At 43.5% G+C, this 27,073-nt stretch overlaps 1 protein-coding gene across 3 annotated transcripts in view; it reads left to right on the forward strand.

Annotated features, from left to right (window-relative positions):
• The first annotated feature begins 902 nt into the window (after positions 1 to 902).
• ITPR2 (inositol 1,4,5-trisphosphate receptor type 2) overlaps positions 903 to 27,073 on the forward strand; it is a 241,136-nt gene continuing 214,965 nt past the window's right edge. The window contains exon 1 of one of the 3 annotated variants that reach the window (XM_083859206.1): positions 903 to 1,539. In XM_083859206.1, coding sequence (XP_083715332.1) covers positions 1,448 to 1,539 — 92 coding nt within the window. In that variant the 5' untranslated portion in view covers positions 903 to 1,447. Of the gene's footprint in view, positions 1,540 to 16,153; positions 16,173 to 27,073 lie in introns of those variants that run through there. The other 2 variants (XM_083859207.1, XM_083859208.1) reach the window with 2 other exon arrangements.

Consider the following 27,073-nt stretch of genomic DNA (forward strand, 5'->3'; position numbering starts at 1 on the left):
CTTGTAACTAGGAGAGCTGTCTCAATTAGGTAAATTACACCTGAAAAATCATAAAAAGTAGAAATAGTTTGATTCTTAGAACTGTTAGTGAAAAATCACATTTTTCTTTAAAGAATGCACAGTATTTTTAAGAATAAGTGTTCCCTGTTGGGGATAGCTTTACCTTGGAACTGAACACCAATGTCTGACACTGGTTGCATGGTTTGGTGGGCTGGTCCTTGGTTTTGGGCAGTAAACGGAAGCAGAGAGGGTTTGTGTAGCCCAAATCCCCCTGAGCCCCTTTGGCCCCCAAGGCGTGGGCTGCAGCCACTGTGGCAGCCATGGCCTCCTCCAGCTGGGTGTGCTGGAGGAGCCCTGGCAGCCCCACTCTGGTGAGCGTGGGGAGACAAGGCCTGGGCAGAAAAGGCTTTCAGAATGCTTCCTACATTGAGGGTGGGGTTTTTTATTGTTAAATCGGTGGTTATTTTCTTACGGAAATGTGTGCTGTCGGGGTGAGAGGGGCCCTCAGCCCTGGGTGTCCCTGTCTGCAGGGAGGGCTCCCAGCAGGGCCCAGGCTCTGCTCCGGGGGCCCAGCAATGGCACCAGAGGAACGGGCAGGGACTGATCCCAGGAAGTTCCACCTGGACATGAGGCAGAACTTCTGTCCTGTGCAGTGACTGAACCCTGAACAGATTGTCCAGAGAGGGTGTGGAGTCTCCTCACTGGGGATATTCCAGAGTCATCTGGACACAGTCCTGTGCCCTGTGGCCCGGGATGGCCCTGCCGGAGCACGGGGATGGCACCAGGGGACCCACTGGGGCTCCTTCCAGCCTGACCCACCCTGGGATTGGGTGAACTCCCGCACAGCACTGCGGCACGGTCTGCTTATCATAAAAACATTAACTAAAGGCGTTGTGCTTCCCGAAGCTTGCAAGCCATAAAGCAGAGGGTGACACTGTTGGGACCACGCCGAGCACACCCTCCCAGCGGGGCGGGAAAGGCCGCCGTCCCCTCACGGCCCCGGGTCCGGCTCTGCCCCCCTCAGCCGCCGCCCCGGGAGGAATCACTGACGGGGGTGTCGGCAGCCCCTCTCCAGGCCGGTGGGGAACCCGGGGCAGCCCGCCCGGGGCTCGGTGGCCCGCCCGGGGCTCGGTCCCGGCCCGGTTCCCGGCGCGGGGCTCGCTCGGTTCCCGGTTCCCGGTTCCCGGCGCGGGGCGGGGCGGGCGGGCGGGCGGGGCGGAGGCGCGGGGGGCGGGCGGGGGCCGGGCCGTGCCGAGCCGCGCACCGCGCTCCTGTCAGCCCGCTCGGCGCCTCCGGGGCCGCGATCAGCCCCCCGCCGCCCGCCTCAGCCCCCGGCCTCCCCACGGATCGCTGTCATCTCATTTCATTTCATTTTAATTTTTTATTTTATTTTTTTTTTCCACCTCGAAGGGGAGGAGCGCGGAACCCAGCTGGAAAATGAACCAGAATGTCTGAGAACATGTCCAGCTTTCTGTACATCGGGGACATCGTGTCCCTGTACGCGGAGGGCTCCGTCAATGGGTTCATCAGCACGCTGGGGTGAGTGGGGCCGGCCCGCGGGCAGCGCCGGCGGCGGCGGCACAGGAAGGGGCGGCAGCGCTGTCGGCGGAGTGGGGAAAGTAGGAAGTGATGGGGAGGGCAGGGGATGAGACAAGTTCCCGAGCCGGGCCCAGGCGGCCGCGGTGCCGGTGCCGGTGCCGGATCCGGATCCCCGCTGGGCTCCTGCCGGGCTGCGCCGGCCCCGGGCGCTGCACCAGAGCCCGCTCTCTGCTCTGCTCAAACGCCTTCTGCGGTCTTTATCTATAGCCGACCTTTTAATTTATTAATTCATTAAGTTTAATTGGCCGTCCGAGAATTTTTGACAAAGACGTAAAAGGCAAAACCTTTGATTTCTTGCTCATCGTCGTAATCAGCTCGCTAAATGTGCATCCCTTTATTTGAGGTTTGTGTCCAGCACAGTCTGCTTGTCAGTGATGAGATATTTACAATCAGATATCTAGCTTCATGGGGATGCTCTTCCCGTGAGCTCTTTCTCTTTGAGAGGTGAAAAGATGTATTTTAGCTGTGGCTGCTTCACTGAAACGCTGCTTGTTTCAAGTTTTCATTAACCGTGACCTCTTTAAATGACCCTTTGGAATCCAGGAGGGAAAGCCTCGGAGCAGAATGACTGAGCTACACCGATACATTTCTTTACATTGATACATTTTTAATAACCATCCTGTAGTCGGGTTGCAGTGGCCTGTCCCGAGGGTGCAGTCATTCCCTCTGATGTTTACAGGAGCGCTGCAGGAGCTTCAGTGGCTTTGTGGCATGTCCTGAAATCTTTGCCACTGGAAGCAGCTCCTGTGCTGCGTGGTTGTAAGTGATCTGGCAAGGCAGGTCAGACTCTAGTAAATATCTGCTTAAACGTTACTGGTACCCTCGGAGTAGCAGTGAAACCTGCTAAGGCAAGTTAATGTGTGCTTGGGTATTGCTCCTGTTTGTGTTGGGCTCCCTGTGTTCTGAGATCTCTGCCATGGGGGGGACTGTTGGTGTGAAAATGCAAACAACGGATGTCTAAATTAACTTGGTGTGCTCTTGTTACTGGAAAAGAGCTGGTCTTCAAGGTCTTTTATATTTTTTGAAATCTTATTATTGCATCCAATCCTTGCTGTTCACTCTTGATCTGTTGACAAGTGTTTTTCCATGGTGTGTTCCTCTGTTTGTTAATTTGGTGCCTCGTCTCTCCGTGACTCCCCATGTGGTCTCACATCTTTTGTTTTGCTGACTCTTACAAGTTTAAATTCTGTCTGAAAAATTTTGCTTTCTGCAGCTTTTCATTGCTGGATATTGTTTCTTATTCTTGTTCTCCCCAGCACTTCCTTTTTGCTGGCACGGTCTGTTGTTGGTCGATGGTGGTGTTTTGTCTCATCGCTGGGTTCTGTTATCCGGAGGAAGCTGAGCGTGCCGTGCTTTTGCTTTTCATTGTGTTCCTCCTTTCTGAGAACACCTGCTCGTGTCATGGATGTTCCGGCTGCGGCTGGTGCTCCTACAGCTCGCACTTGAATATGTGTTGGCATCACCCTGCCGCAGGATTCAGAGTGCTGATCCTCCCCTGATCCCTTGGAGTTAAGGCAGGACATTTACTCCCAGTTTTATAGAAGAGAAGCCAAGATCCAGGCTTGCCTAGGGCACATGGGAGCTCTTTACTAGAAGAAACAAGTGAGCTCAAGCCAACATTTTCTATCCAGGCTGTCTTCTAGCCAGAAAACCCAGCTCAAGAAAACTACCTGGGATGAGACAGGAGTTCGTGACTGCTGATGTGCCCACTGTTGGCTTTTCAGCACAGCTTTTTTTTGTGCCCTGCTCCCTGGTATGGTAAAAGCAGTTGCAGAACCAGGAAGCTGGAGAGGAGGAGCTCTGGAAAGCTTGAAGTCACCAATGGAAAACTTCCATGGCTACTCAATGGGAATGCTGACCCCTCTGCTGATGGTACAAGAGCTTGGACTGAAATTTAAAATTGTGATGCCAAGTGACGTTATCTGTCCCAGCTATTGCAATTGCTGCCTTTGGACTGGTTGCAGCACACAGGAGGCAGAAAAACCTCTTATGTTCAGGGAAAAAGTTTGTCCAGCCGCACTTTTGGTGTGCATTGCTGAACTCCTGCACCTTCTGCATTCCTGTAGGTTCTCTGCAAATCTCTGCAAAGAGGAGGCGTAACCTTCCAAAGGTGCCCCTAGTGGCTGAGAAGTGGGGTAGGATTGGGAATGATCACTTGCTTCCTTTGGCCTATGTGAATCCTTGTCTGATTACTCTTGCTCAGGTTGCTCAGGGTGCTGTTATGAAAGGTTAGTTTGCCCAGCACCTCTCTTACACTACTGAGCTCACTTGGGAGTCTCATGCTGTTTCAAAAACTTGAAATCCAGCTCAGGGCTAGTGAGTCCTGTTTATTTTAAGCTGTCAAAAGCTAATTGTTTCTTAAACAAAGCGTGAGCAAGGCCAATAAGGTAAAAAAGTGCACAGCACCTCTCCAAGCAGGGCAAGTCTGTCACATCAGTGGACATTACTCCTTGAAGGGTTGATCCAGCTTGACACATGAGTTTTGAGGGAGATTTTGAAGCATAGGCTGTTTCTTAAATTTTGGAGTATTTTTTCCACACTTGCCAGTGCAGAAATTTTCACATGCTCAGTGTTCCCAGAAAACTAAAAGCCAAGAGGAAGATGTAGGTGAGCTGTCCAGATCATGTGTTGGGCCAGGTTAATATCTACTGTAACCTGAGTGTGGAAATTTTGCTCTGGTGTAGTTTAGGAGGTATAAACCATCTCTTTTTAGGAGACAGAGGACCTGTGGCCCTGTGTCCAGGTGAGCATGCTGAGAGGTGCTAGGTGAGGGCAGGAATGCCTTTCCACACCTCTCTCTGTAAAGAGGGTTTGAGAATTGCTTGGCAGTACATCCTGTAAGTGGATCCCAAAAGCTTGTAACACTTCTTGGAGGTGGGAGAAGCCTGTGTCCTTGCTCTCACCCTCCTTGTCTGTGAATAGTTTCAACGCTATGGAAAGCTGTTGGATGTGAGCATGAAGACTCTGCTTTCAGCTTTGATCCCTCTTAGTCAGAAGAGGAAACTCAGCCTCTCTTCTGCATGTGGGGTTAGTGCTGTAGGGTGGGATGGGAGCAAGGAAGTTGGGCACTGCTGCTCCAGTTCTTGCTTCTCAGTCTATATTTTAAAAGAGAGCAGTTTTGCTCTGTTTTGGGAGAAGAGGTGTAACCATCTGTCTCCAGGAGAATGTTCCAGGCTGTGGATCCCACAAGGAGAGGGGCATCTCTGGATCATGGTAAAGGAGAGAGTTTCAGGCCTCAGCATTCCCCATTGGCTACTGCAGACCTTTGGATTCTTGAGGTACTGAGAGCCCAAGAAATTCCCTGCTCTAATTTTTTCTGCTTGGCTTTGGGTTTCCTCTGGGTTTGGATGCTGCTTTGAGGTGCTGATGGTTTGTAGTCTGGCTTTTCCAACCTCAGGGCTACGTGGGTTTCCTCACCTGCTGTCCTTCCTTTTAAAAAATGAGAATGCTTTTGGATGTATGAGCTGATAGTCGAGGAAGTGTTTGGGAAAAGCAATTACATCCATTGGTACCATTCTGTCATTGCAAGATAGGTTTCGTACTGGATTATTGAACTGTGCTAATTCTGTAGGGCTTTCCCTTATTTCTTTAGCTTGTAGTGTGTTTTCACTTCTGCCCATTGGAGGCCTTATGTCCCACAGGAGATGTGTGGCAGGGCCAGGTGATGAATCCCATGATCTCACATTGTCCTAGGCTGGTGGTGAGACCACCTTTCCCAGTATTTTGGCTGTGAATGCTCTCAATGATGCATGGTGGCAATTAAAACTGCATTAATCACCTATCAGTACAATAAGGGAAAGAAAATATTCTTGCCTGGAGAGGTGAGAGGAAAAAAAAAAAAACAAGTAATGACAATGGCCAGGATCAGCTGTAGGAAAGTTTGACGATGGGCCTGTTAGTCACCATGGGGAGCTGCATTCCTGCCTCACCTCCATAAATGTGCAGTGAGAGATCTCCTGGAACATAATTAATGGAGCATGCAGCAGGACCCACCTGCTCTGTGATAGATGGCCCTGGATGACGAGGAGTGCTGAGATTTATGTCTAATTAGCAGCAAAAATTGTGTTGTAAAATATTTTGGACTCATTTCCATGGATATAATGTTGATTTTTCTCAAACAACTTCTCTTAATTTGTGGAAGTGCTTGCTGGAACTATCTTACTCGAAATATCCCAGATTTATTCAGGCTTCTTCACTGGGTTTTTGTGAATTAGTTGTCTTGTGGAACTTGGGCTTCACAGAGGGGTTGAGTCAATCATACTCTGTGGAGAGACAAGATTAAGTAGAAAGTACTTAAGAAGCAGCATAAATCAAAATGTTGCAAGTATAACAAAGGCTAAAATATGTCATCTTGGTGGCTTCAGGAATGGTGCTAAGAGAAAAGATTTAGTGATTGATGATGCGTCCAGGACATCAATGCAGTGTTTTCATCCTATGGTTAAGGAACAGACTATCTGTCCTTTAATTAATAGCAAATTTTTCTTTCATGTGCCAGCTGGAAAAAGGTAATTATTCAGAAAAGAATAAAAAGCCTGAAGAAAGTGAGTGGTATAATTAGAATTAATCATAATTTGGTTCATAAAGATTCATAAAGAATCAAATAATACCTAAAAGAGAGACTCCCTAAAAGGGAGTATGAATTTCAGTTTTTCTGTGGGAAAAAGTACTTGTGTGTTTTGTTTCCTAGGTATTTTATCCTCTAGACTGATAGAACCAATGAAATTTGACAGTTTTGAGTATGTGATTCTGATTTTTTTTTTTAATACTCTGTAGGATTGGCATTTTCAGGAATATGTTCTCTTGGTTGTCTTTCTATTGCAGCAGCCCTGATCTGAATTCTGCAGCTGCTTTGAATATATGGTGATGTACACTTTTCAGCTGCACAGTGTATTTCTTTTCTGTGATAACTAATAAGCTTTATTAGATGCATTATTAACTACTTTCATTGATCTTACAATAAATGCCATGTAAGTGGAGATGTAGGTATATAAATACACCTCTGTATCTTGCATACCTTGCTATTCAATCCGTATATCAAAGCTCATATCCTCTGTAATTATCCACTCTCACCAGCAATTAGGCACGGCTCCAGCTTTTATAACAACCTTATTTTGATGCTCGTTTCAAATGCTCTAACAGCAGTGCCATCTTTAAATAAACAATGAGACAAAGCTTTCCACAAAGCAGCCTCAGGGGAATGCAGCAGGCCATGAGCCCCAGGGGAAGTTGGTTTGTTTCAGAAGTTTTACTTGTTCACAGAGCACAGCCTCAGTGTGAGGGAACATAACATTAGAGTTAATTACAGCAGTATGATTTATGAGGCTGTATGATTAAATGTAATATCCTTGGTTCAAAGGGCTCATTCTCAAACAGAATTGGAGAGAAAATGGGGGTCAGGGAAAGAACTGGTAGATTGATGTGGAAGTGAGTTTTACCCATAAACTCTGTGGAGGTAACTGGAAATAAGAGAGGACTTGGATTTTGGATGGAGACAGGACATACAGCTTCTGTGGTTCTCAGCTGGGCTATAGGTGGTGTGGGGAGTAATCAGGAAATAGAGAGGAGATTGTTTGCCCTGTGTGACCTGAAGTCTTTTTAACCTCGCTTTTACATAATGAGGGGATTAAATGAGACCACCTTTGCATGGTTCTTGGTGTCACTGGAAACCACGGTTACCCTGTATTTTAAAAGTACTGCAGAGGAAGAAGTCAGTCAGTCTCTGACCTCCTCAGCCTGGAAGATTGTTTCTCAAGGGGCACGTGGACCTTGGCTCAGCCAAGGTGCTTCACAGCTCAGCAAGGTCTTTGGAACCCTCCACTGCCGGTGCTGCTCGGCTGGAGCCTGAGCCTGTTTGTTGGGCAACAGCACAAAGCCATGTCCTCGGCACTTTAAAGTCTGGTTTCTGCTTGCTTTGAAAGGTCAGCTACTTCTTGTGGCAGAAAAGGGATGTGGGTGAAGCTCCTTCACATTGATACTGTTGGCATCAAAATGGAGAAAAGAAAACCAACTGTAGTTCAAGGTTTACTTTTTACCTTGTCTGTGCTGTGTTTTGTCACTTGATCAGATATTTTAATTGATATGTTAATTCCATTAAGAACATAATCTCCCTTATGATTGATTCCTTTAAATCTTCATTTGTTATTTGTAAATCTGATTCCATCTAATTACTTGAACCAGCAGTTCCACGACTATGTAGGTGTGTAGCACTTCCTGACATGGGTCCTCGTTTCAGCTGTTTATGGTGCTAAACCTTGATGTTTGGGACTCAGGGCAGATGCCTGGATGTTTGCTGTAGAAAGTTTCAAGTAAAATGACCTTTCTGGGAACAGAATTAGCCAAAAAAACCCCCCAAACAACCACCAAACCAAACAAAAAAAGCATGTTATCCCTGTTTTTTAAAAAAATCCAAGAGTCTTGCAGATGTGTGTCAGGAGTCTTCCTGAGCTGCAGGGCTCTCTCCAGCCACTTCTCCAGCATGGACGGCTTGTCTTTCTCTGCCCCTCTGGAGTTTTGCCCAGGTTTAGCAGGTGTAAGCTGAGGAAGGATTTCACCCTAAGACTTCATGGGCTGTCGAGATACCTGCCTCTTGCTGGGGGCAGCAGCTTTACCTGGCAGGGGCAGCTTCTCTCTGCTGACACTGGGCACCAAGTCTCCTCAACCTGACCTGCATCTGCGTGGAAGGTGAATCCTGATTCTTATGATTTCCAGATTCTTTTCCTGAGGGTCACAGGAGAGCTTCAGCTGTCCAACTGCTTTGTGTTCCCTATCTCTGGAGAAGTAAAAATTATTTCTGGTTTTAGTGCCTCAGTTCAGTTCAAATACGAAACAAACCGAGGAATGACATTCTTGCTAATTAAGGCTTTGGAAACAGAGTTAAACAAGAAAAACACAGGGTTTAAATCTACTCATTCACGTCTGATATGAAGTACTGCTTGAAGTTTTGAGGGGCTGTTTTTTTTCTGTGGTAGCCAAAAGGTTGTGTCAGGAATGGTCTTGTTGCTCTTGTTGCTGGTTTTGTGACTCTTTCTGTGCCTCAGTCTCTGTCTACCTCTTATCCTCATTCATTTGCATGTTTTGATTGCTGTTGAGTAGAAACAAAGCGTTGTCCAAAGTATGTGACTTGAAAACTTGAAAACAATTCTTACTCATTGCTTAGTAACAGAAGAATGAGGATCATGAGGAGTGGGGTATAGGCTGCAGAAAAGAATGTGAGGAAAACAGCTTCCACTGTCCTTCCAGTGCTCTCTTGGTGGATGATGAAAAGGAGGAAGAGAGGTGTGTTGATGAATTTAGGACAACAAATGAGCAGAGCAAGTGTCAGAAGGGAAGTGGGGCTTGAAGAGGAGCAGGAGCTGCAGTTACCAAGAGATCTGCAGCCCCTGTTGAGAGAAAATAGCTCTGAAAGCTACTGACAAACTTCGTTCTTTTCAAAGGGAAGAAGTCAGCTTGCCATTGCCCCTGTTTACTTTGATATTTCAAATGTTTGAGGCCTATACTAAGGCTTTTGAAGTTTCAAATACTTGAATAGTTGTTTTTTGTTCTGAAGGTTTTTGACTTTGTCCAGGAAAATAAATGTTTTATATCACCTTCTCCAAGTGAATGTCTGAGGTAAAATGCCAGTTCCTCACAAAGAAAATGCAGCTTTAAGATTGCCTCTGATGCTTTTTGTAACAAAAAAAGTTAGATATAACGAATTGTGGTACTCGGTAATCTTCTTCTATAATAAAGTCTGGGCAATTCATTTGAAATATCCCTTTAGGTCATTGCTACTGCATGTGAAGATATTGGGTTGAAATTTATATGAAAATACTTGGCAGGAGGAGGCTGGATGGAAGAGCATATCCAAATGACGTGGTTATCACTGTGGGTGCCTTCCAACTCAGCTCACTCTGTGATTCTGTGATTTGACAGCAAGTTAAGCTTCCTCCAGCTCTTTTCTGTATGATATTAAAACAGTAGTCAAGTTTTTGTTCTTTGACCTCTGACAGATAAAAATCAATGTCATTTAAAAGGAAAATCAACAAACAAACCCTGAAACTAGGCTCTTTATTTGAAACTCAAAATACAGAAACTTCTTGTGATTCAATGCTTGGGCTTCTTATCTTGATTTTCTCTTAGAGGCTTGTTTGAATTTCAAACAGCTTTTTTATTCCCTGCACTTGACACACACAAGTTAATCAGTGCTGCAGGGGCAGTTGAAAGCACACAGAATTAGGGAAACAACTGCTTAAATTCTTAGTAAGCCCAGACTTTTTATACCTGCTTCCCACAGTTAAAAAACAATAATCCAGTTCTTAAGAGTAAATTTTGGTTAGTTGTGTCACTTTGAGCACTGTGATGTGGAAAATTTAACTTGGCAGCTTTAGAGGGCAGCAAAGTTGGATGTGAGCAGTATAGTTTTATCCTGAATTTCGCAATACCTGACTTGATTTGTAAAATCCCAGCTCTTACAGCTCTCTCACTTTTGGATATCCTCAGCTTCTCCCTCGTGTGTTTTGCTAAAATATTCTCAGTCATCTTTTCAGTTTGGCTAATATTTTTTTACTGTTCAGAAACAATAAATAAAGAGAGGAAGCAAAACCAATGTATTAGGAAAGACTGGATATCACTTTTGAAAACACTGAGAGCAGATCTTTGTTCAGTTGTGAATGCCAAAAAATGTTCAAATGCATCACTAAGCAAGTTTCATTCTTCTGATCAAAGAATAAAACTTTACAGTCTTCATAGAAAGTTGGGGTTTAAAAAAATCCTTTATTAAAAAAAGAAAACAAAAACAAATCAACAAACTATGTGGAGTGAAAAAGGTTAGCTGCCTGTTAGGGGCATTTTCTTTGACATTTTGGACAATTTTTTTAGGTTATCAGTTTTTGCTAAGGTGGTCTCTGTTTCAGCTAAATGCACTGTCCTTGCTTTGCTGTCTGGCACTGAGGGTGCCAATCCATAAATTCCTGTTCCAAATTTGACAGGGCTCAGTGAGCTTGGCTCTTTACAGAGAGCAGAAAAGTCAGGGTTTAGTGGAGAGTTTTGTGGAATTTCAGTGGAGTAAAATGAGATTTTCCATCAGGCTTGCCCACATAAAAATCAGGTAGAGCAACATCTATAATGCTTCCCAAGTTGAAAACAGAACTTTGTAAGTCAAACTTTTCTGTCAAACAGGTTTCCTAAGTCCTGAGCTGATGTATAAGTATTTTGAATTTTAGTGTTGCTGTGAGAACCGTTAAGCTGATCCCTTCACTAAATACAGGAAGTCCAAGTTTCAAATAAGATTTTCAGGTATCTCTGTAGATATTCTTACTTATCATTGTAACATGTTATTTATAAAGAATAATATTGCCTTTAAATCAAAAAAGTACAAAATAACATACAGAAAAATTAATGATTTTTTTTTGTTTGTTTTGGTGGTGAGGAGGTAACAATTTATTTGTGTCAGGCTGGCCAGGCTGATTAAAGGATTGGAGCATCTCCCCTGTGAGGAAAGGCTAAGAGAACTGGAATTGTTCAGCGTGAAGGGAGCCTATAGAAAAGATGGGGAGAAACTCTTGACAAGGGCCTGGAGTGACAGGACAAGGGGGAATGGCCTCACACTGACAGAGAGGAGGTTTAGATGGTGTATCAGGAAGAAATTCTTCCTGTGAGAGTGGTGAGGCCCTGGCACAGGTTTTCCAGAGAAGCTGTGGCTGCCCCATCCCTGGCAATGTCCAGGGCCAGGCTGGATGAGGCTGTGAGCAACCTGAGATAGTGGCAGGTGTCCCACTATGATATTATATATTCTTTTCCTCAGAAAAAGTAAGGCACAAAATCGTTGCAAAGCTTCATGGCATTATTCCCTGTATAAGTGATTTAAGATGTAGGTCCTATACCTGCAAATTTGTGGCCTTAAACTACAAAGTTGTCATAAGACAATTTTTCAAAAGAACCTGTTGAATAGGATACGAATTCAGATTTTTTACTTCCCTGGCTAGATCTTCAGGAGTATTAAAAAGTAAATTAGGATTTGATCAAGAAATCCCTCAGAGGCAGATACCTGGCTGTTCAGAGAGGGCATTGCTGTGGCCCCTGGGCAGCTGCAGGGTCCAGGTTAGAGGTTTGCTCAGTTTGTGTTAGCAGTGACTTCTCTTGCAGAAACAAAACAAGGTCAGGACCTGGCAGGCAATTAAGTCTTGTCTGTATTAACTTTTGTAGTTGAACAGGTTTTTCTGTAACTGAAGGCAAGGACCAATGAATGTCCCACACCTTCTCCCCTGTAATATCTAGGATACAGGAAAACCATGGTATGTAAAGTTTGGTTATAACAGCTCATTTGGGGCTGTGTTGTGCATGGGGCTGGTGGAGTCAAAATCTCCATTTCATCTGATCCATTTCCTTTCTGTGCCAGATTAAACTGTCCCTGTGATTAGGCTGCTCTTAATGGAACTGTTTTCCTTCAGCTGGAAGTGGGACAGTGCTAGATTGAGTTTTCAAGCATGGATCTAAAGTCTGTTTCAAGGGAAACTGTGGGTTAAGGGCTGGGACATGAGCAGAGGAGCCACTAGTGCAAGGTTGTTGACAAATTGTGGAATACAACCAAAGACTCCAAGTTCTGGCCCAGTGCTCTTTTGTAAGCATTGATCTGGCAAGCTGTTCAAATTGTTTTGTATTGGTTTATCTCACAGTAACTGGGCTTACATCAGTAGTGACAAAGCCAGTTAGTTCACTAAGGTTCCCATGTGTCAAAAGTTGTTTTATTTTAAGTATTTGTCTAAAGACATGGAATTTATAATTTTGAGAAAACAGTCCTTAAGTCTCCAGAACTGACATAATTGCTTCAGACTAACAGTAAACTGATATCATGGGATGGATCCAACTTCCGAAGTATAAATTTGTGACTGGTATTCATGTGGTCCATGGTGCAAGAAGCAATCACAAAAAAGAAAATATTTCAGAGAGAATTTATATTATTTCTAATACAAGAACTGGAAGGCTTGAGGGTGGAATTAAAGCAATAATAAAAATGCCATCTGGAAAAAGGGCTGGGCGCATCAATAGGAGTCAAAGCAAAGAGGTTTCCTAGTGACACCTTGAGTGATGATTTGCAGGGGAAGTGAAACCTTTTATGGGCAGCAATTAAAAACTGTCCAGGCAAGTTAGGGAAATGAGTGGCAAATAAAGCCACTTTCAAACAGCAGGGTGGGGTTACTGAGTTGGTCAAAAATATATTTGCTGTGGTTCAGATTTATTTTTCCACAAAATATAGGTGAGGGGAGCTTTGGATTGCTTTGTGTTTGAGCCTCAGCGGAATCTTGACTTTAGGAATGACCTCAGAGATCAGTTACTCAGCTGTGGAAGCAGAGGTATGAGAGGGCAAGGGGCAGCTTAGAAGGTGAGAAAGTAGGACAGAAATTTTTGAACTCTTTGGGGAGATCTCCTCTTGGTGGTTAAAATTTCAGATGTTTTCATTTTAATTTATCTGAGGAAGAAGTATGTGGTCAGTGCTATGCTGAGGCATCTTGAGAGCAGCTGACACATTTCACTGTAGGAATTAATAGGGCTGTGCTTTTCATGAGTGCTCACAGATCTGGGAGCAGCAGGGTCACCTTGATGCCTCACCCAAATTAACTCTTTGCAAATATTGCCTTAGGCAGAAGATCAAGGAACTATTTCAAGGAATGACTGCTGAAAAAGGCATCACTTTTTCTTTACTTCTCATAACTTGCAAAACCTTCTGAATAAGGTTAAAACCTCCTGAACATTCACCTGATGAATGTATTGCTCCTGGAACACATTTCAGATCAGCCAAAAACTTCCACAGGAGACCATTTGGGCTCCAACCATCATCTGAAAGCGCAGCATTACCTCAAAGTGGCATGATCAAAGTTTTCTGATCTCATCAGGCACATTTGAAATTTAGAAATGAGGTAGTTCACAGGTGGTTATATTCATTCAGAAATTGTATCATGGCTTTGAAACTGCTGAAACTGGGGGTGCTGGAAGAGTCATGACTGATTTGCAAAATGTGTGATTTGGTGGCATATAAGCACAAAGGGGAAAATGGTGCAGGAAATGTGACATTGGCAGGACAGATAAAAGAGGGGGAGCCCAGCTCAACAGTGTCTTATGGAGGCATCACTGGGGTGATGGCTGAGGAGCTGAGGGTTTTTTTCTGCCAGAGAATTGGTAGTTATGACTGCCCACTGACATAGTCCTGATTTATTTCACAAAATCACCCAGTGCTTGTGAAGTCAGGCACCAAAGGGCACTGCAAAGAGGAGAAACTTGGCTGGATGATTTTGTAGATATATAAACAAGAGTAAATCATCTGTGGATCAAAGGAGAACTTGGAATTCTAAGTATTTTGCTAAGTCTTTGAGACTGCAGGCTTCCAGAAAAGACACCCAATCTCAGTGTGCGCACAGGCTGATGGGTGTGAGTAGAAAGGATCATTATGGACTTCAACTCTCTTATTTTATAGATTCAAGGAAATGAGGGCACTGTGTCCCACTGCTTTTGAGGAATTTAAAACAGGAGTGGATGAGAATATGAATTATACTACAGAAGTCATTTTATTTCAATATAAAGCAAATCTCTACCTTATTAAGAACTTTTGGGGTGATGTGGACTGTGTAGAAGATCAAACACTAGGAAAACCTGTTCCAGCCTGTTTGGTAACATGAACATCTCTTGGTTGGAATTTTACAGGAGAGCTTATGAGTCCAGGGATTGACTGGATGTGAGAGAGACGTAATGAATCAAGGAGAATTCAGTCCCAATTGCCCTTTGTGCCTCTTTTTCCTATGTAGTTGAAATAGGTGTTAAAATAGTCTACCCTTGTACTGACAAGTGCATAGACTAAGAAGACCAAGTTCATGTCCAGATCAAGAATAAAGATTTCCAACAAGCTGAGGTGAAAGAAAGCATTTTTTCAGTAGCTACTTTTCATCTATTATCTCAGTTTAGTAGAGGTCATAGAAGAACTAAAGCAATTTTATACCTTTAGCCTGAAAGGACTGAAAATATCTTGTAGCTCTTCTTTTCAGTCACTTCAGTCCTCTGAGGATAACGAAGATATTGTATTTACAGAGTTGCCTGAGTGATGAAATATCTTCAGGTATCTTCCAGTTCTGTCAGACTGGTCTCTACACCTTGGCTGTGGCTATCTGTGTTGGTGGATGATGTTAGCCATAGGAGCTTTGGAATTTCTATGTTTTGGCTGGGTTTTGGTTCTTTTTATGTACTGGTAGCTTGAGGGATCAAATCTGAGTACTTGTTTTCTATGGATTGTTGAATACTGGTAGCTCTTTCCATGTGGTCTGGTCCTAGTCTGGAGATGAGGGATTTTCTCTTTGGAGGCTGCTGTTCCCACTTTAAACTGGCACCTGGTTGTCCAGATGAAATTCTGTGTGTCTGGATTTCTGATTCATATTAGCCCTAATGTGGCAGCAACTGCTTTCAAATGGGTTTTGCCTAGAGGGAATTACAAAGGGTTCTGTGAAGTCTCTTTTTATTTCTTCAACCTTGGCTACAGTGTGCTGAGAGGAGGAGAAGTTGGATATTTGTGCCGTCCTTTGCAGATAGAGAACTGAGCACTTGCTGGTCGGTTATTTTCTGGGCACTGTGTTGCCAGAGTAAGTCAGCAGAATGTCTGATTTAAATGCCATTGAAAATCTGCTCTACAGCTATGATAGGATCTCTTCAAAGTTAGTTGGCAGGAATTTAGCTGGACTTTGGTGAGTGATACTTTTTTCAAATTTCAGGATGACAAGTTAGAGACAAGCTTTTCTGTTGTGTAAACACAGAGCTTTAAACACAAACAAATAGTTATTTTCGGTGCTCTTTTCCTATGACAAAAATTAAACTTGAAAGGTAAAAATAAACAAAAACATGTTCAAAAAACCTTTTCAGATTAAAGGTTAGAAAAAAGAAAGAACAAAGGCTCAAGCTCACTTCCAGCTCACACAATTGCTGACACAAAGCTGCAGTCCAGCCAGATGAACAGCACATTGTGAGGTACAGGAATAATTTGTAGTCCTTTAAAGTAACTAGAGTAGCAAGCAGCATATACATGCAGTGGAATAAATCCTTGTCTCTACTTCAGTTTTTCTAAGAAATATGATAATATTTAGGTTTAACCAGTATCTGTTTCTATCTTAATGGATCACAAGAGAGCAGTTAACTTCTGATGTCTTATTTTAGGGCACTATACTGATGGAAGAATTTATGTGTGTGTAAACTCTGAGATGGTTGTGTCTTTTGCCTTGGTGAATAGTTCTTCAGGCTGCTGGGGCTGTGGATCTACACTTACTCTGCAAGCTGTTTTTTATCAGTGGCTTCCCATTTCTGCTCCCCATCAAAACAGTTTATGTGAGTGTTTCTCAGCCCTCTCTAAGCAATATGAGCTCATATACTTAAGCAATTTAGTAGATGATTTGTGCTAACGGGGTTGACTGTTGCTTAGAGACCCTCAGGCTCTGAAAAGCTGTAATGTGAAATGAATTACCCAGATTAATGTTTACTTTTGCCCTTGCCTGCGTTTGGGTCAACTTATTCTTTTATTGAATGTTGTGATCTACGGGTCTTGTAACTCAAAGGAGTGTCAGGTATGCTGTTTTATTTCCATCTGTCAAATCAGAAAACAGTGGAGAATTCTGCTCCAGAGAGGTGCTTGCAGCAAGGCTGGTAGCTGGGATTTCCAGTCAGGGAGGAGGCTTGGGAAAAGCATGTCTGTTTTAGCAGAAGGCCAGACCTTCTGCCACTCGGGCTGAAGCATCTCAGTGTCCTCTTAAACGGAAGTGTTAATCAAAATATAGCAGACTAATTGTTTATGTGAATGGATGAGATTATCCCAGACAATGTTTGACTTGGAGAAGGAATTGTGTAACCGTATGCAAAGCTGCACCACAGCGATAGACGATTGGCTTTTTGATTAGGTCATAAAATCTGGGGAGGTGATAAAAATTGAGCTGATTTTTGGGTGGGGTGCTCTACTATCTTTTCAGATCAGCTTATAGCTGTGGAATATTATTTACTATGCGCAAGTGAATAGGGAATAGTAGCTGAGGCAGTGGGCAGGTTTTTAATCTTAATGTGCCAGGCAGCAGGTTAAGCTCTTGAGATAATGTGTCCGAGAGCTTTGTGGAGTGATAAGGAAAAGGTTAGAATAGTTTTACTGTGCTAAATATTATTGCACCATGTTAGATTAGAACTTTTAAAATGGAGGTTGTCTGTACCAATTAGTTTAACTTGAAACTAGATGTGAGCTTTGGTGTGCTTGCTTTTACATCCAGGTTCCCTTGGCAGGGAGAATGTGCAGTAGCAGTTGCTGCTACAAAGTCTCTATGGGAACAGGGGTGTCATGAAAATAAACCTCAGGATCTCAGGCTTGCCTGTAATTGCATTTAAGACCTTGCACTGACATAAAGAGATGGAATACACAAAGCACCTGAAAAGCAGAATGCGTTTTTCCTGAGAAGAGCTGCTAAAATGTATCCCATTTACTTTGTCTACTCCAGCCAGAGAGAGCTGACATCTCTAAAAAGGGAAACAGGTGGCTTTCCATTGCATTTCTGCATGGTCCCCACCATGATAGTTGAGAGTTGGTCATGCAGGAGTAAGGAATGGTGACTACTTAGTCCATCACCCATCACATTCTGACCTTGCTCCAGTTCCTTGTGGGAGCTACATGGTCTTCTTCAAACCAGCTCATTTCTTTTCTCCTATCATCTCTCATATTGTTTCTGTCCCCCTCAATCATGCCTTGGAGCCCTGTGCCATCCCATTGCCAGCCTTTCCCACCTCCTGTTGCCTAAGGGCATCAAGACCTTCTTGCAGGACAAGCTAAAACCCCATATGCTGCAGCCAGGGCTGTGCTCTGTGTGCAGAGGAGCTCATCCCAAGGCTGTCCCTCTGCCACACCTCCTGCCCAGCCCACCAAGCAGCTGCTTGCCCAGCACTCTGACAGGTTCTGCCGGTGAGTGGAGAAGGGGAAATGTTATTTTTTTTCCCATGCATACAATGAAAGGAAGCGCTGTAATAAATGGAGTGAGGTAAAAAGGCTTTCCCGGCACATTACCTTCTAACACTTCTTCATCCTGTTTCTCTGCTCCAGGTCCCACTCTGCTGTGGGGACTGGGAGTGAATTCCCCACAGCTGGCTCCTGCCAGCTCCCAAGGCCTGGCTTCCTCAAGCAGGGAAAGCCTTGCTTTGTCCTGTCAGGGGGATGAGAATGTCTCTCCCTTGGAACTGGGCAAAGGAGGGTCTCTTGCACCTTGGTGCACTGGAGCTGGTGTAGAGAGGTGCTATTTCATTGCTAATATAGCAAAAGGATTAATAAAGTTTCCAGAAATTATGTAAAAGACAAGAGGGGTGGGTGGGAGGGTGGAGAGAGGAAATACTTGGAGATGTCTGCAGTGCTTCCTGTTTGCTTCTGAAAATTATGAGTCAGATCCCCCAGAAACAAAAGAGAGGGGTTTGAAAAATGGTGAGATTTAAAAAAAGTAGTCATATGTGCATCTGTTCTCTTGGTCTTCTGGTTTTTGAGCTCTCAGAGCTGGAGGCCATTTTTCACATTTTTTGGGGCAGTGGTGACAGCAAGGAACAGACACTCTTTTCCTTTCCAGTGAAAGTAGAGGAGTTTTTAATATCTCTCAATGCTGCATCAGGAAGGAGACTAATAGAAAAAGATACCAAAGATTGCATGGTTTGGAATAAAATTTGTGATAGCATCACATTTCTTCTAGAGTTGATTGCTTTGGCTTGAAGAGCTTTTGCAACAGGGGTTAGGTGTAACCCTGGAGCTGGTTTGCCTTTCCTTTCTGAGGTATATACTTTGGCACAGGAGGGAGAAGGTGCATTGTGTGTGCCCGGATTGTGTTTGGTACTGATCCAGAAGGAGGAACCATGCTCCTTTTTCCCAGGTCACACACAGTCTGCGTCTTTAAAACCCATAGGTTCTGTGGGATTTGTAGCATGAGTGTTGATAAGTGTATGTGTGTACAGCAGGATTGCACTTAAAAAGGAAAAATGAAGTGGATATCATTGTTCCACTTATCATATCACCAAGTGCAGGCTTTTCTAGAAAATTTGATTTCTTTGTTTCTATGCCAGTTAATTCCCAGTAAATATATGTAAGTGATAAAAGACTCCAGTTTTCCCAGTAGAGAGTGATTATTTGCAGGTGTTTTTCCTCCGTTAAGGTGTCAGGATAAGCTGTGCAAGGAGACCTGGAAGCATTTCCTTCAGCTGAAAAGAATGCTGTCGAACTGGAGGGCCTGAAGGTAAAAGGCCAAACTCATTTCTTTGTAACAGAGCTTGTTGTTAAGACACACCTTAGAAGGTGAACTGACTGACAGCTGACAGCATAGCCAGAGAGTCTGAGAGCTCCTTGATGCTCAGCAGAGTCATTGCTGAGAGCTCAGGTGGACCAAAAAAAAAAATCTGTATAAACAAACAAACAAACAAACAAACAAATAAACTCTTGTGTGTTCTGGGGTGCTGGATGCAATAGCCTGTACTGCTGTAAGTGTTTCCTGGAGTGATTTTTGCCACTAACGCTGAACCCAGACCCTGTGCAAGGATGAGGCTGGAGGGGTCCTGGGAGCTCCTCCTGCAGTGCACAGGCACCCTGGTTAGAATGCTGAGCTCTGCTGGGCTGATGTGGGGTTTTCTGTGCCTCAGAGCCTGGGAGAGTCCTTGGGCATGTGAGACTGGCTGTTGTGAGTGTAGCCTCCTTGTGGGAGATGCCAGCCTGCCTGGTGGTTGGTGTGAGAAAAGTTTGAAACAGTTTTGAGGTGGGAACCTGCTTGTTATGTAATTTTCCTGCTTTATAGTTATGAAAAGTTCCCACAAGTAGAATGGGCTCCTTTTGCACCTTTAACTTCATCCCTGTCCCCTTGCACAGAAGTGACTGTTTTGCCACCCTGCTTGCCAGCTTGTGGCTGCTGTTTCGTGACTTTCCTACTTCCCAGCTCCTTCCGCTGTGGCCGGAGCATTCCCGAGCATTTCCTCTTCAGGTTTCTGCTCTGTGCTGCCACATGGGACTCTCTCAAGCGAGTGTGTACAGGTCGGGGCTAGGTGTGGCAAAGGGCTCCCAGAGCTGCTCTCAGCAACTGGAAAAGCAGCTCTGAGACAATCTGGATCAGCTCCCAAAATGATCTCTCCTCGTAGGAAACTGGCTCTTCTCGGTTTTAAAACAAGTAAATAAAGTCACTGTGATTTCTCAGCTTGTTTTTGTTTGGAGGTTTTTTTTTTAACTTGCTGCTGAGGAAAGAGAAGACCAAAGAGAATATGCAAAAATACCTGCCCCAGCTGCAAAAATTTGTAAACATTTATTGCTGCAAAGTGAAAATAAAAATCAATCAATCCTTTGTTGAGAGAATTGGAGCATGTGTTAATGTGGAGATTTCTCCTGTGTACAATTCTCATTGCCACTGGTGAGGGCTAGACACATCAAAGGGTGAGCAGTCCTCCTTCAGGGAATTCTTGCCAGCCAAAGTCATTGTCCCCAGGGGCAGAAATGGAGGCTGAAACCAGCAGCGGGGTTTTGGGAGCTGGATTGCACTGGCTGCAAGCTTGTTGGTGGTCATGCTGTTCAACCTGAGAGCTGTCTCCTTTTATCTGAAAGCAAAACCAGGCAGCACTGTAGTTCCAGAGCAATGTCTTGGCAAGGGGGTGGTCAGGAAAGGTTCATGTTCCTGCTGTAGAGCCCAGGTTTGCACCCACTTCCAGGATATTGCACATCTCATGGAAAGGGGCTGTGGCTGGGGGAACTCAGGATGTCTTGTGTGAGTGTGCTTGGCCTTGAAGGCAGCTTCTGGGTCAGCTGAAGGAAGGTGCATTAAAGGAAGGATATCAAAAGTGCTTGGTCAGGTGCTGAGTTGCTGCAGAAAAGGGCTGTTTGACTAATTTCAGTGGAATTACATATCTTCACACTAGCTTGGGACTTGTCCCCATTGTTGGTCTCTGAAATGATGTCAGCCCTTTCTTCATTTGGTATCCTGACATATAACAGACTTTGTAACATAGAGGGTCTTGTTATCTGTATTGTCTGAAAAATTGGTTTCTTTTAACTTAAGCAAAAAATTAGGCGCCTAAAATTTACCTCTCCTGGGTGGAATGCATTGCAGAATGTGTAAAATGTCAGCATTTTGGTTGAGCAATGTTTTCCACTTACGTTTTTACATAGTGTGACGTGGCTTGATCTGCTGGATTATTGCTGTTTGTGTTACAAAATGGAGAAAGAACTCAGACTATTTTCCAGGATTTACATTCCAACCTGTTTTTGCAGGATTGATATTTTTTTAATGTATATTTGTGTATGTATATATTTTTGCCTATATATATGTTGTCATTCCAAATGCTGAGGTTCATTATAGGCCTTACAGTAGCATCTGAGGCTGGTTTGTCTGCCTAAACAACAATATTTTTACATTGTGCTATTTCAGCAAAGTTTCCTAATTTTCTTCCTTTGCTTATGCTTCCTTTCTAGTAAGTGTTGCCATTTTGATGAGTAGGTGTGACTGCCTTCATTATGGGGATGAAGTCACTTTTTGATCACTGGACAGATATTGGCATTTCTCAACAGTATTTTTCTGGGTAAATCTCTCCATTTTCATCAAATGCTGTTAACAGTGAACAATCCAGTCTCTCTGACTCTTTTTATTAGCACATAGTTCTTCAAAGCAGTCCTTTCAAGTGGCCATTAACAAATATGTGCAAAGCTGACAAAACCCCTCAAATTCTTCTGCTGGGAACTAAACGTAGATTTTTGGTTTGGATTATTTTCCCTATGCTGCTGGCTTAGCTTTGCTGTTTCTGGCTGAATAGGTAACTCTGCAGCAAGTTCTGCTTGGCTTGGGGAGCAGTAATGCTGTTACTAGGATCTCTTTTCTGAAGTCACTGTGTACCATGGAAATTTAAACTGATAGGGACTGGTTAGCGAGCTACATGCTTAAAATTCACATAAAGATGCAGGGTTGCCTCTGACACCCTCATTTTTAGTTTACAGTGGTCCTAGTGTCAGTGTTCCTAATGTGTGTTAGGTTGATATACCTAATAATTCTACTTTATTTGGGCTTTCTTACATTGAGAGAGCTGGGTTGCAGACCTGTTACGGGTAGTTTTAAGGTGTGAGCAAACAGAGTTAAATCATGTGTGTAACCTTGATTTTCTGATTTACTTCAGAAAGTAAATCTGTAAAGTAAATCTGAAAGTAAATGTTAAGTTTGGGCCAAATCCTGGACTTCTCACAGTGTTTGCATTCCATATGTAGTTAGCTGGATTAGGTGGAAATGCTGCAGAGGTTAGATTGTAATTAAATATTTGACGAATGACCCTCAGTGTGAGGTACTGACACTGCTGCTTCTTTAAACTTCATCCCTCAGTGCACTTCTGGGAAGCTGTGATGATGGGGGTGAAATCCTGGCCTCAGAGACATTAGTGGAAACTTTGTCTGTTCAAAGACAGCCAAGATTTCACCTAAAAGGAAAATGTAATGGAAAAATTAGTAATGGAAAAATTGCCCAATCCCAGGTGATATGCATTATTAGTGCATCTGTGTTGTGCAGGCCACAAAAGAAAGTCTTCAGAAAGCTTTCCTGATACTCATTTTATCATTTCAGGTTTTTTAGCTTTAATACAAGTTTCATCCAAAAGAGGGTTTGCCTGTGGAAGTGTTTTCCAATTAAATGCCTTTAGGCTGTCGCAACATCCTTGTATGATAGACTCTTACTTTTTATATTAAAAAGAATAGAAAAGAAACAAAGGAAGAAATCAACCATTTCCTTGGGTTTATGGGAGTGTAATTTGTTTATCAAAGGCACTGAGACAGACTGAAGCCAAAACCTGCCTGGGAGCAGAGCACCAGTGTTACAGAGAAGTACAGCAGGACTGGGTGTGCCTGGGGAGGGAGCTGGGTGGGATAGGCTGGCACACCTCCTCCTACTGCCAATTCTCCATGGAATCACAGAATATCCTGAGCTGGAAGGATCCACAAGGGTCATTGAGTCCAACTCCTGGCCTTGCACAGCACAGCCTCAAGAATCACACCCTGTGCCTGAGTGCACTGTCTAAACACTTCTTGAGCTCTATGAGCCTTGGGACTGTGATCAATTCCCAATCCCCTTTTGACAGCAGAAAATAGATGTGCTTGGCACCACTAAAAATTACTTGGTGTATGTTGTATTTATGTGAGGATCTTGAAATACTGTGCAAATGTTCATTTACTTGGCAAAAATTAATATGTCCAAACAAAGCTCTGTACCATTTACTTGGTGCATTAATGGCTTACCTATTATGCAGGCCAAGAAAATTGCAAAACTGAGACTAAAATCTAAGAACCATGCTTTCTCCTTTCCCCTAACCTCCAAATAACATTTTATTCCTTTGTAATAATTTATTTTAGCTCTGTTCTTAGAATTTAATTGAAATTGCACAATGTTTTAAATGTAAATATAGCTATAATAAGGGATAAACAAGTTCTACTGAACAGAAGTTTTTGCAAGCTAAAAGCATGATTGGCTATAACACAGTACAATAGAATAACAAAATGCCATTCAGGATTTATAGCTGGATTACTTAATTGAGCAGAAAAAATTCTGCTTTTACTACCCCTCCTCTCCCTTGACATGCAAGCCTGCAGGTACAGTTACAAGAGTATATGAATGCCCTATCAGATAAGGGAAAAACTTCAGGGCTAATTATTTGTGCAGTTATTACTGCAAATATGGAGCTGCCTGCTTGTATGGTATTTTTGTTTCCCAGTATGTGCTTAGGATTGTGGTTTCTGACCTTGTATCTCCACATCATTGGATAATACAATTCAAAGTGACCCACAGAATCATTTTTTGGGATGGTGGGAATGGCTGAGTGTTCCCACTCTGTGTAGCTGAGATAATATGCTCCCACACCCTCATTTCACACTGAAGATTGTTCATGATGAAATTTGCCTGCTGTTTTTGAGGACTTTGGAATGTTTTCGATGCATAGAATTTTGCTTTCCCCGCATAAGGCTATTTACTAAACAGCTCCTTTCAACCTATTTTATGCTTTGTGTTTGTGGCAATTAAAATTTGTTCAGAAAGGAAAGTATAAAGTTCCTAAGGTTTGAGGCAGGCAGGAGGAGCCAGACTTTCATGTCTCTGTGCTGCTGTACCTCACTGGTATGAAGTGAAGTTCTTTAAATATTGTGTTCTGATGCACTCTTATTTGTCAAAAGGGCTTTTTAGCATGGAATCCTCCTAAATGGTACTGAGATTTAATAGCCCTCCTATAAGTGCAAGTAAGAGCCTTCTTATTTTCTGTGCAAGCTGGCATTAATTAGGCGACCCTGAAAGATGTTTTAAAATACGATGGTGAAAAATTTGGCTTTGGAAAGAGACAGGAAAAAGGACACATTTCATATAGGTCAGCTAAATCATAGAGCTGTAAATCATTTGAAGCAAGACTGGTAGTCAGAAAGGAGTATGAACTCACATTTTGGGAAGGGTGAGGTAGGATGACTGTAGATTTTTGGCAGGAGACCGCTTGAAGCACACAAGAAGTGGGCTGACCTAGATGCCTGATAAGAGGCTCAATGAAATGAAAAGTGGGTGGACTTGGAGAAGAACTGGGTGGATCTGATTGTTTTGGCACTTGGGTATTTGATGTTTGATTTCCAGGGCAGCAAAATTTTAATCACCTATTGTTCGTTATTGGTCGGTTTCTTGGTGGTATGACTTGCACCTCTCTTCCCAAGTGGTTGCTGGGATGTGTGGAGCACAGGAGAGGCTTTGTGCTGCAGTTTGGGAGGAAAGAAGTGTCCTGGGTGGCAGGTTCTCTGGAGGAACGGTTCTGTGGAGGAGCTTGTGTGAAGGGACGTCTGAGGAGCAAAGTGAGGGAGGCTTTGGGGGCCGCTCCTTTATACATGAAGGGATGTTGAGGTTATGTGGTTTTGGGATGGAACCTCAGCATTCTTTCTGAACAAATAGGTTGCTGGGCTCCACTGGCAGCTAAAATATCCAGCTTCTCTTGCTGATGCCTGTCACCAACCTTGCCCCTCTTTCTGCTGCTCCCCAGGCCTTGTGCTGCTCAAAAAGGCGGTGAAATTATGATAACATTAAGCTGAGAAACTTGAGTGTCTTAGATTGAAGACATTGCCTCTAGCTTACTTTATTCAGCTTTTTGAGGAGTAAAACACTCCATAGATGTATAAATAGTACCAAGTGTGTAATTGATAGACATCAGCAGCTGGGTCTTGTATTTTTAAACAAGTTACACACACATACACACACAGAGTTCTATGAATGAGAGAGTCTGTGTGCTCATGTGTTTATTCAGGTATTGTTGTACTTAATAATATTGGCTATGATTATTGAGTGGAAATCTCTGTTGGTGAGAAGAGGTACAATACATTTCAGGATGATGTTTTTGAAACTCAAGGCACAAAGCTAAGATAAATTATGGCTGCTTTCTTTGACAATCTAAAAGGCATCTTATGTTATGAAATAGACCTAAAATTCATGATATCCATCATCATTATTTTCCTATTGTTTTCTTATATTGGTTTTTGTTCTTTCAGAATGCAACTGTATCTCAGTAGTAAATCTAAAATAACTAGTCACTGGGAACAGTCCTTCTAGGATTACAGCTGTACAACTGCTCCTTGACTCTTGCACTACATCTACAAGTTCCTAGAAACCTTTGATGTATTTACCTTTAGCCTGTGTTAGGTAATCAGGGGAGCTTGCAGGACACAGAGACTTATGGAGCATATATGATTCCTATCTATGAACCCAGGCATCACTAGACTTTTCTGCCAACACACCTTCCTTATCAGTTATACTGCTGCTGCTCAGTGCTGCTCCTCCCACCCCTGTGTCCTTCCTCCCATTTCAACAGAGAAGGGACAGCTTCAACTCCACCAGATGATTGGGGAGAATGAAAGGAGAGGAGGAGAGGTGCAGAACACTATAGGTTCATGCTTTGACCACTTGACATGAGGCAGAACTTTCTTCCTGTGCAGTGACTGGGCAGATTGTCCAGAGAGGGTGCGAAGTGTCCTCACTGGAGATATTCCAGAGCTGTCTGGGCACAATTCTGTGCCCTGTACTCTGGGATGGCTCTGCTGGAACGGGGAGGTGGGACCAGCTGTGGCTCCTTCCACCCTGACCTATCCTGGGATTCTGTGATGATAGTGGAGAGTTGAAACTGCCTTTACTTTCCCCTTCTGCCTCTGTGGAGAAGCACCCCATATCTCCTAGATGTTGCTTTAGGTAGCTCCAATTCTTGTTTAATGAGCCTTTGTACACTGTAGCTGTGTACACTTCTGTACACTGTGAGGCCTTAATGGCTTAAACACCTGCTGGTCTGTGAGGTTGGCTGCCTGTGGCACTATGATCAGGAACTGCCCTTGCTTGGCCTGCAATGAGTGGAAAAACTTCCACTGGCTTCAGTGGGAGAATGACTGGGCATCTGTGACGAGCAATCCCATGAGCATTGCTGCTTTCAGCCCCTAATTCTGCAATTACTGAATACAAAGGCTCATGCGTAAAGTCCAGGGGTGTAATTACTGTTTTGACTTTCCTGATGATTTATCCTAGGCCCCACCAATGAACTAACTGTACAGCTTAATTACAGCAGTTACTTGGAGGGATTGTGCAAACCCCAGGTATTTATTGTGTTCAGGGAAGAACTAGCTCAGCTAGAGATCATTTCATGTATGTGCAGGGATCTCCTTTGTCATTTATGTGCTACCAATGTATGGAAAACTGAAATGCAATTGCATTGCCTGTGCCAGGTGCTGAATGACAGCAGAGAGCACAAAGCAGTATTGTCTGTGGTCCAGCTGAGGAATTAAGCCCCTAGAAGTTTGTTAAAGCTTCTCTGCTAGTACCATGGTTAAGTGGCTTGAATATTGGCACCGTGATTTGGATCAGTGTTTACCTAGCTTGCACATTTTATGGTATAATACAATAAATATAATACAATAAATTCTGCCTTTATCTGAAAAGCCTGGTCTGGTGCACTTTGCCCTCCTATTCAAGCCTACAAGCAAGTGATCTTAAAACCTGCTGTGGTGTGGTCTGACAGTCACTGCAGGTGCCCAGGACCTTTTTGCAGCCAAGCCTGTTGTTTGATTTCATACATCTCTAATGGATTTGTTAGCAGGTTACAAAGGTCTTGAATTGCTGCTTGTTTAACACAGCCACCTTGCAGGTGTCAGTAACAAACCAGCAGCTGCTTTTGGCTCGCTATAAAAGTGGGATTTGAATATTTTGAATTGCGTATCAGAGGAAGTGGTCTGTGTTTGAAGAGCCTCGTGTTCCCCTCTGCAGGGCAGGCTGAAGTCTTGCATCATGTGCAATGTGCAGCTCAGCTCTCCCTTCAGTACCGTAACAAGCACCTCCAGAGTAAACAAGGAGCTGTTGGACTCCCTGAAGGTCATGCAGCTGGAATACAGGATGAATGGCATTATGTGGAAATGCTGGGGATTAAATTGGTAATTTAATAACTGCTAAATAAACAA

Source organism: Zosterops lateralis, assembly GCF_965231275.1.
Source record: "Zosterops lateralis genome assembly, chromosome: 4".
NCBI classification, from domain to species: domain Eukaryota; kingdom Metazoa; phylum Chordata; class Aves; order Passeriformes; family Zosteropidae; genus Zosterops; species Zosterops lateralis.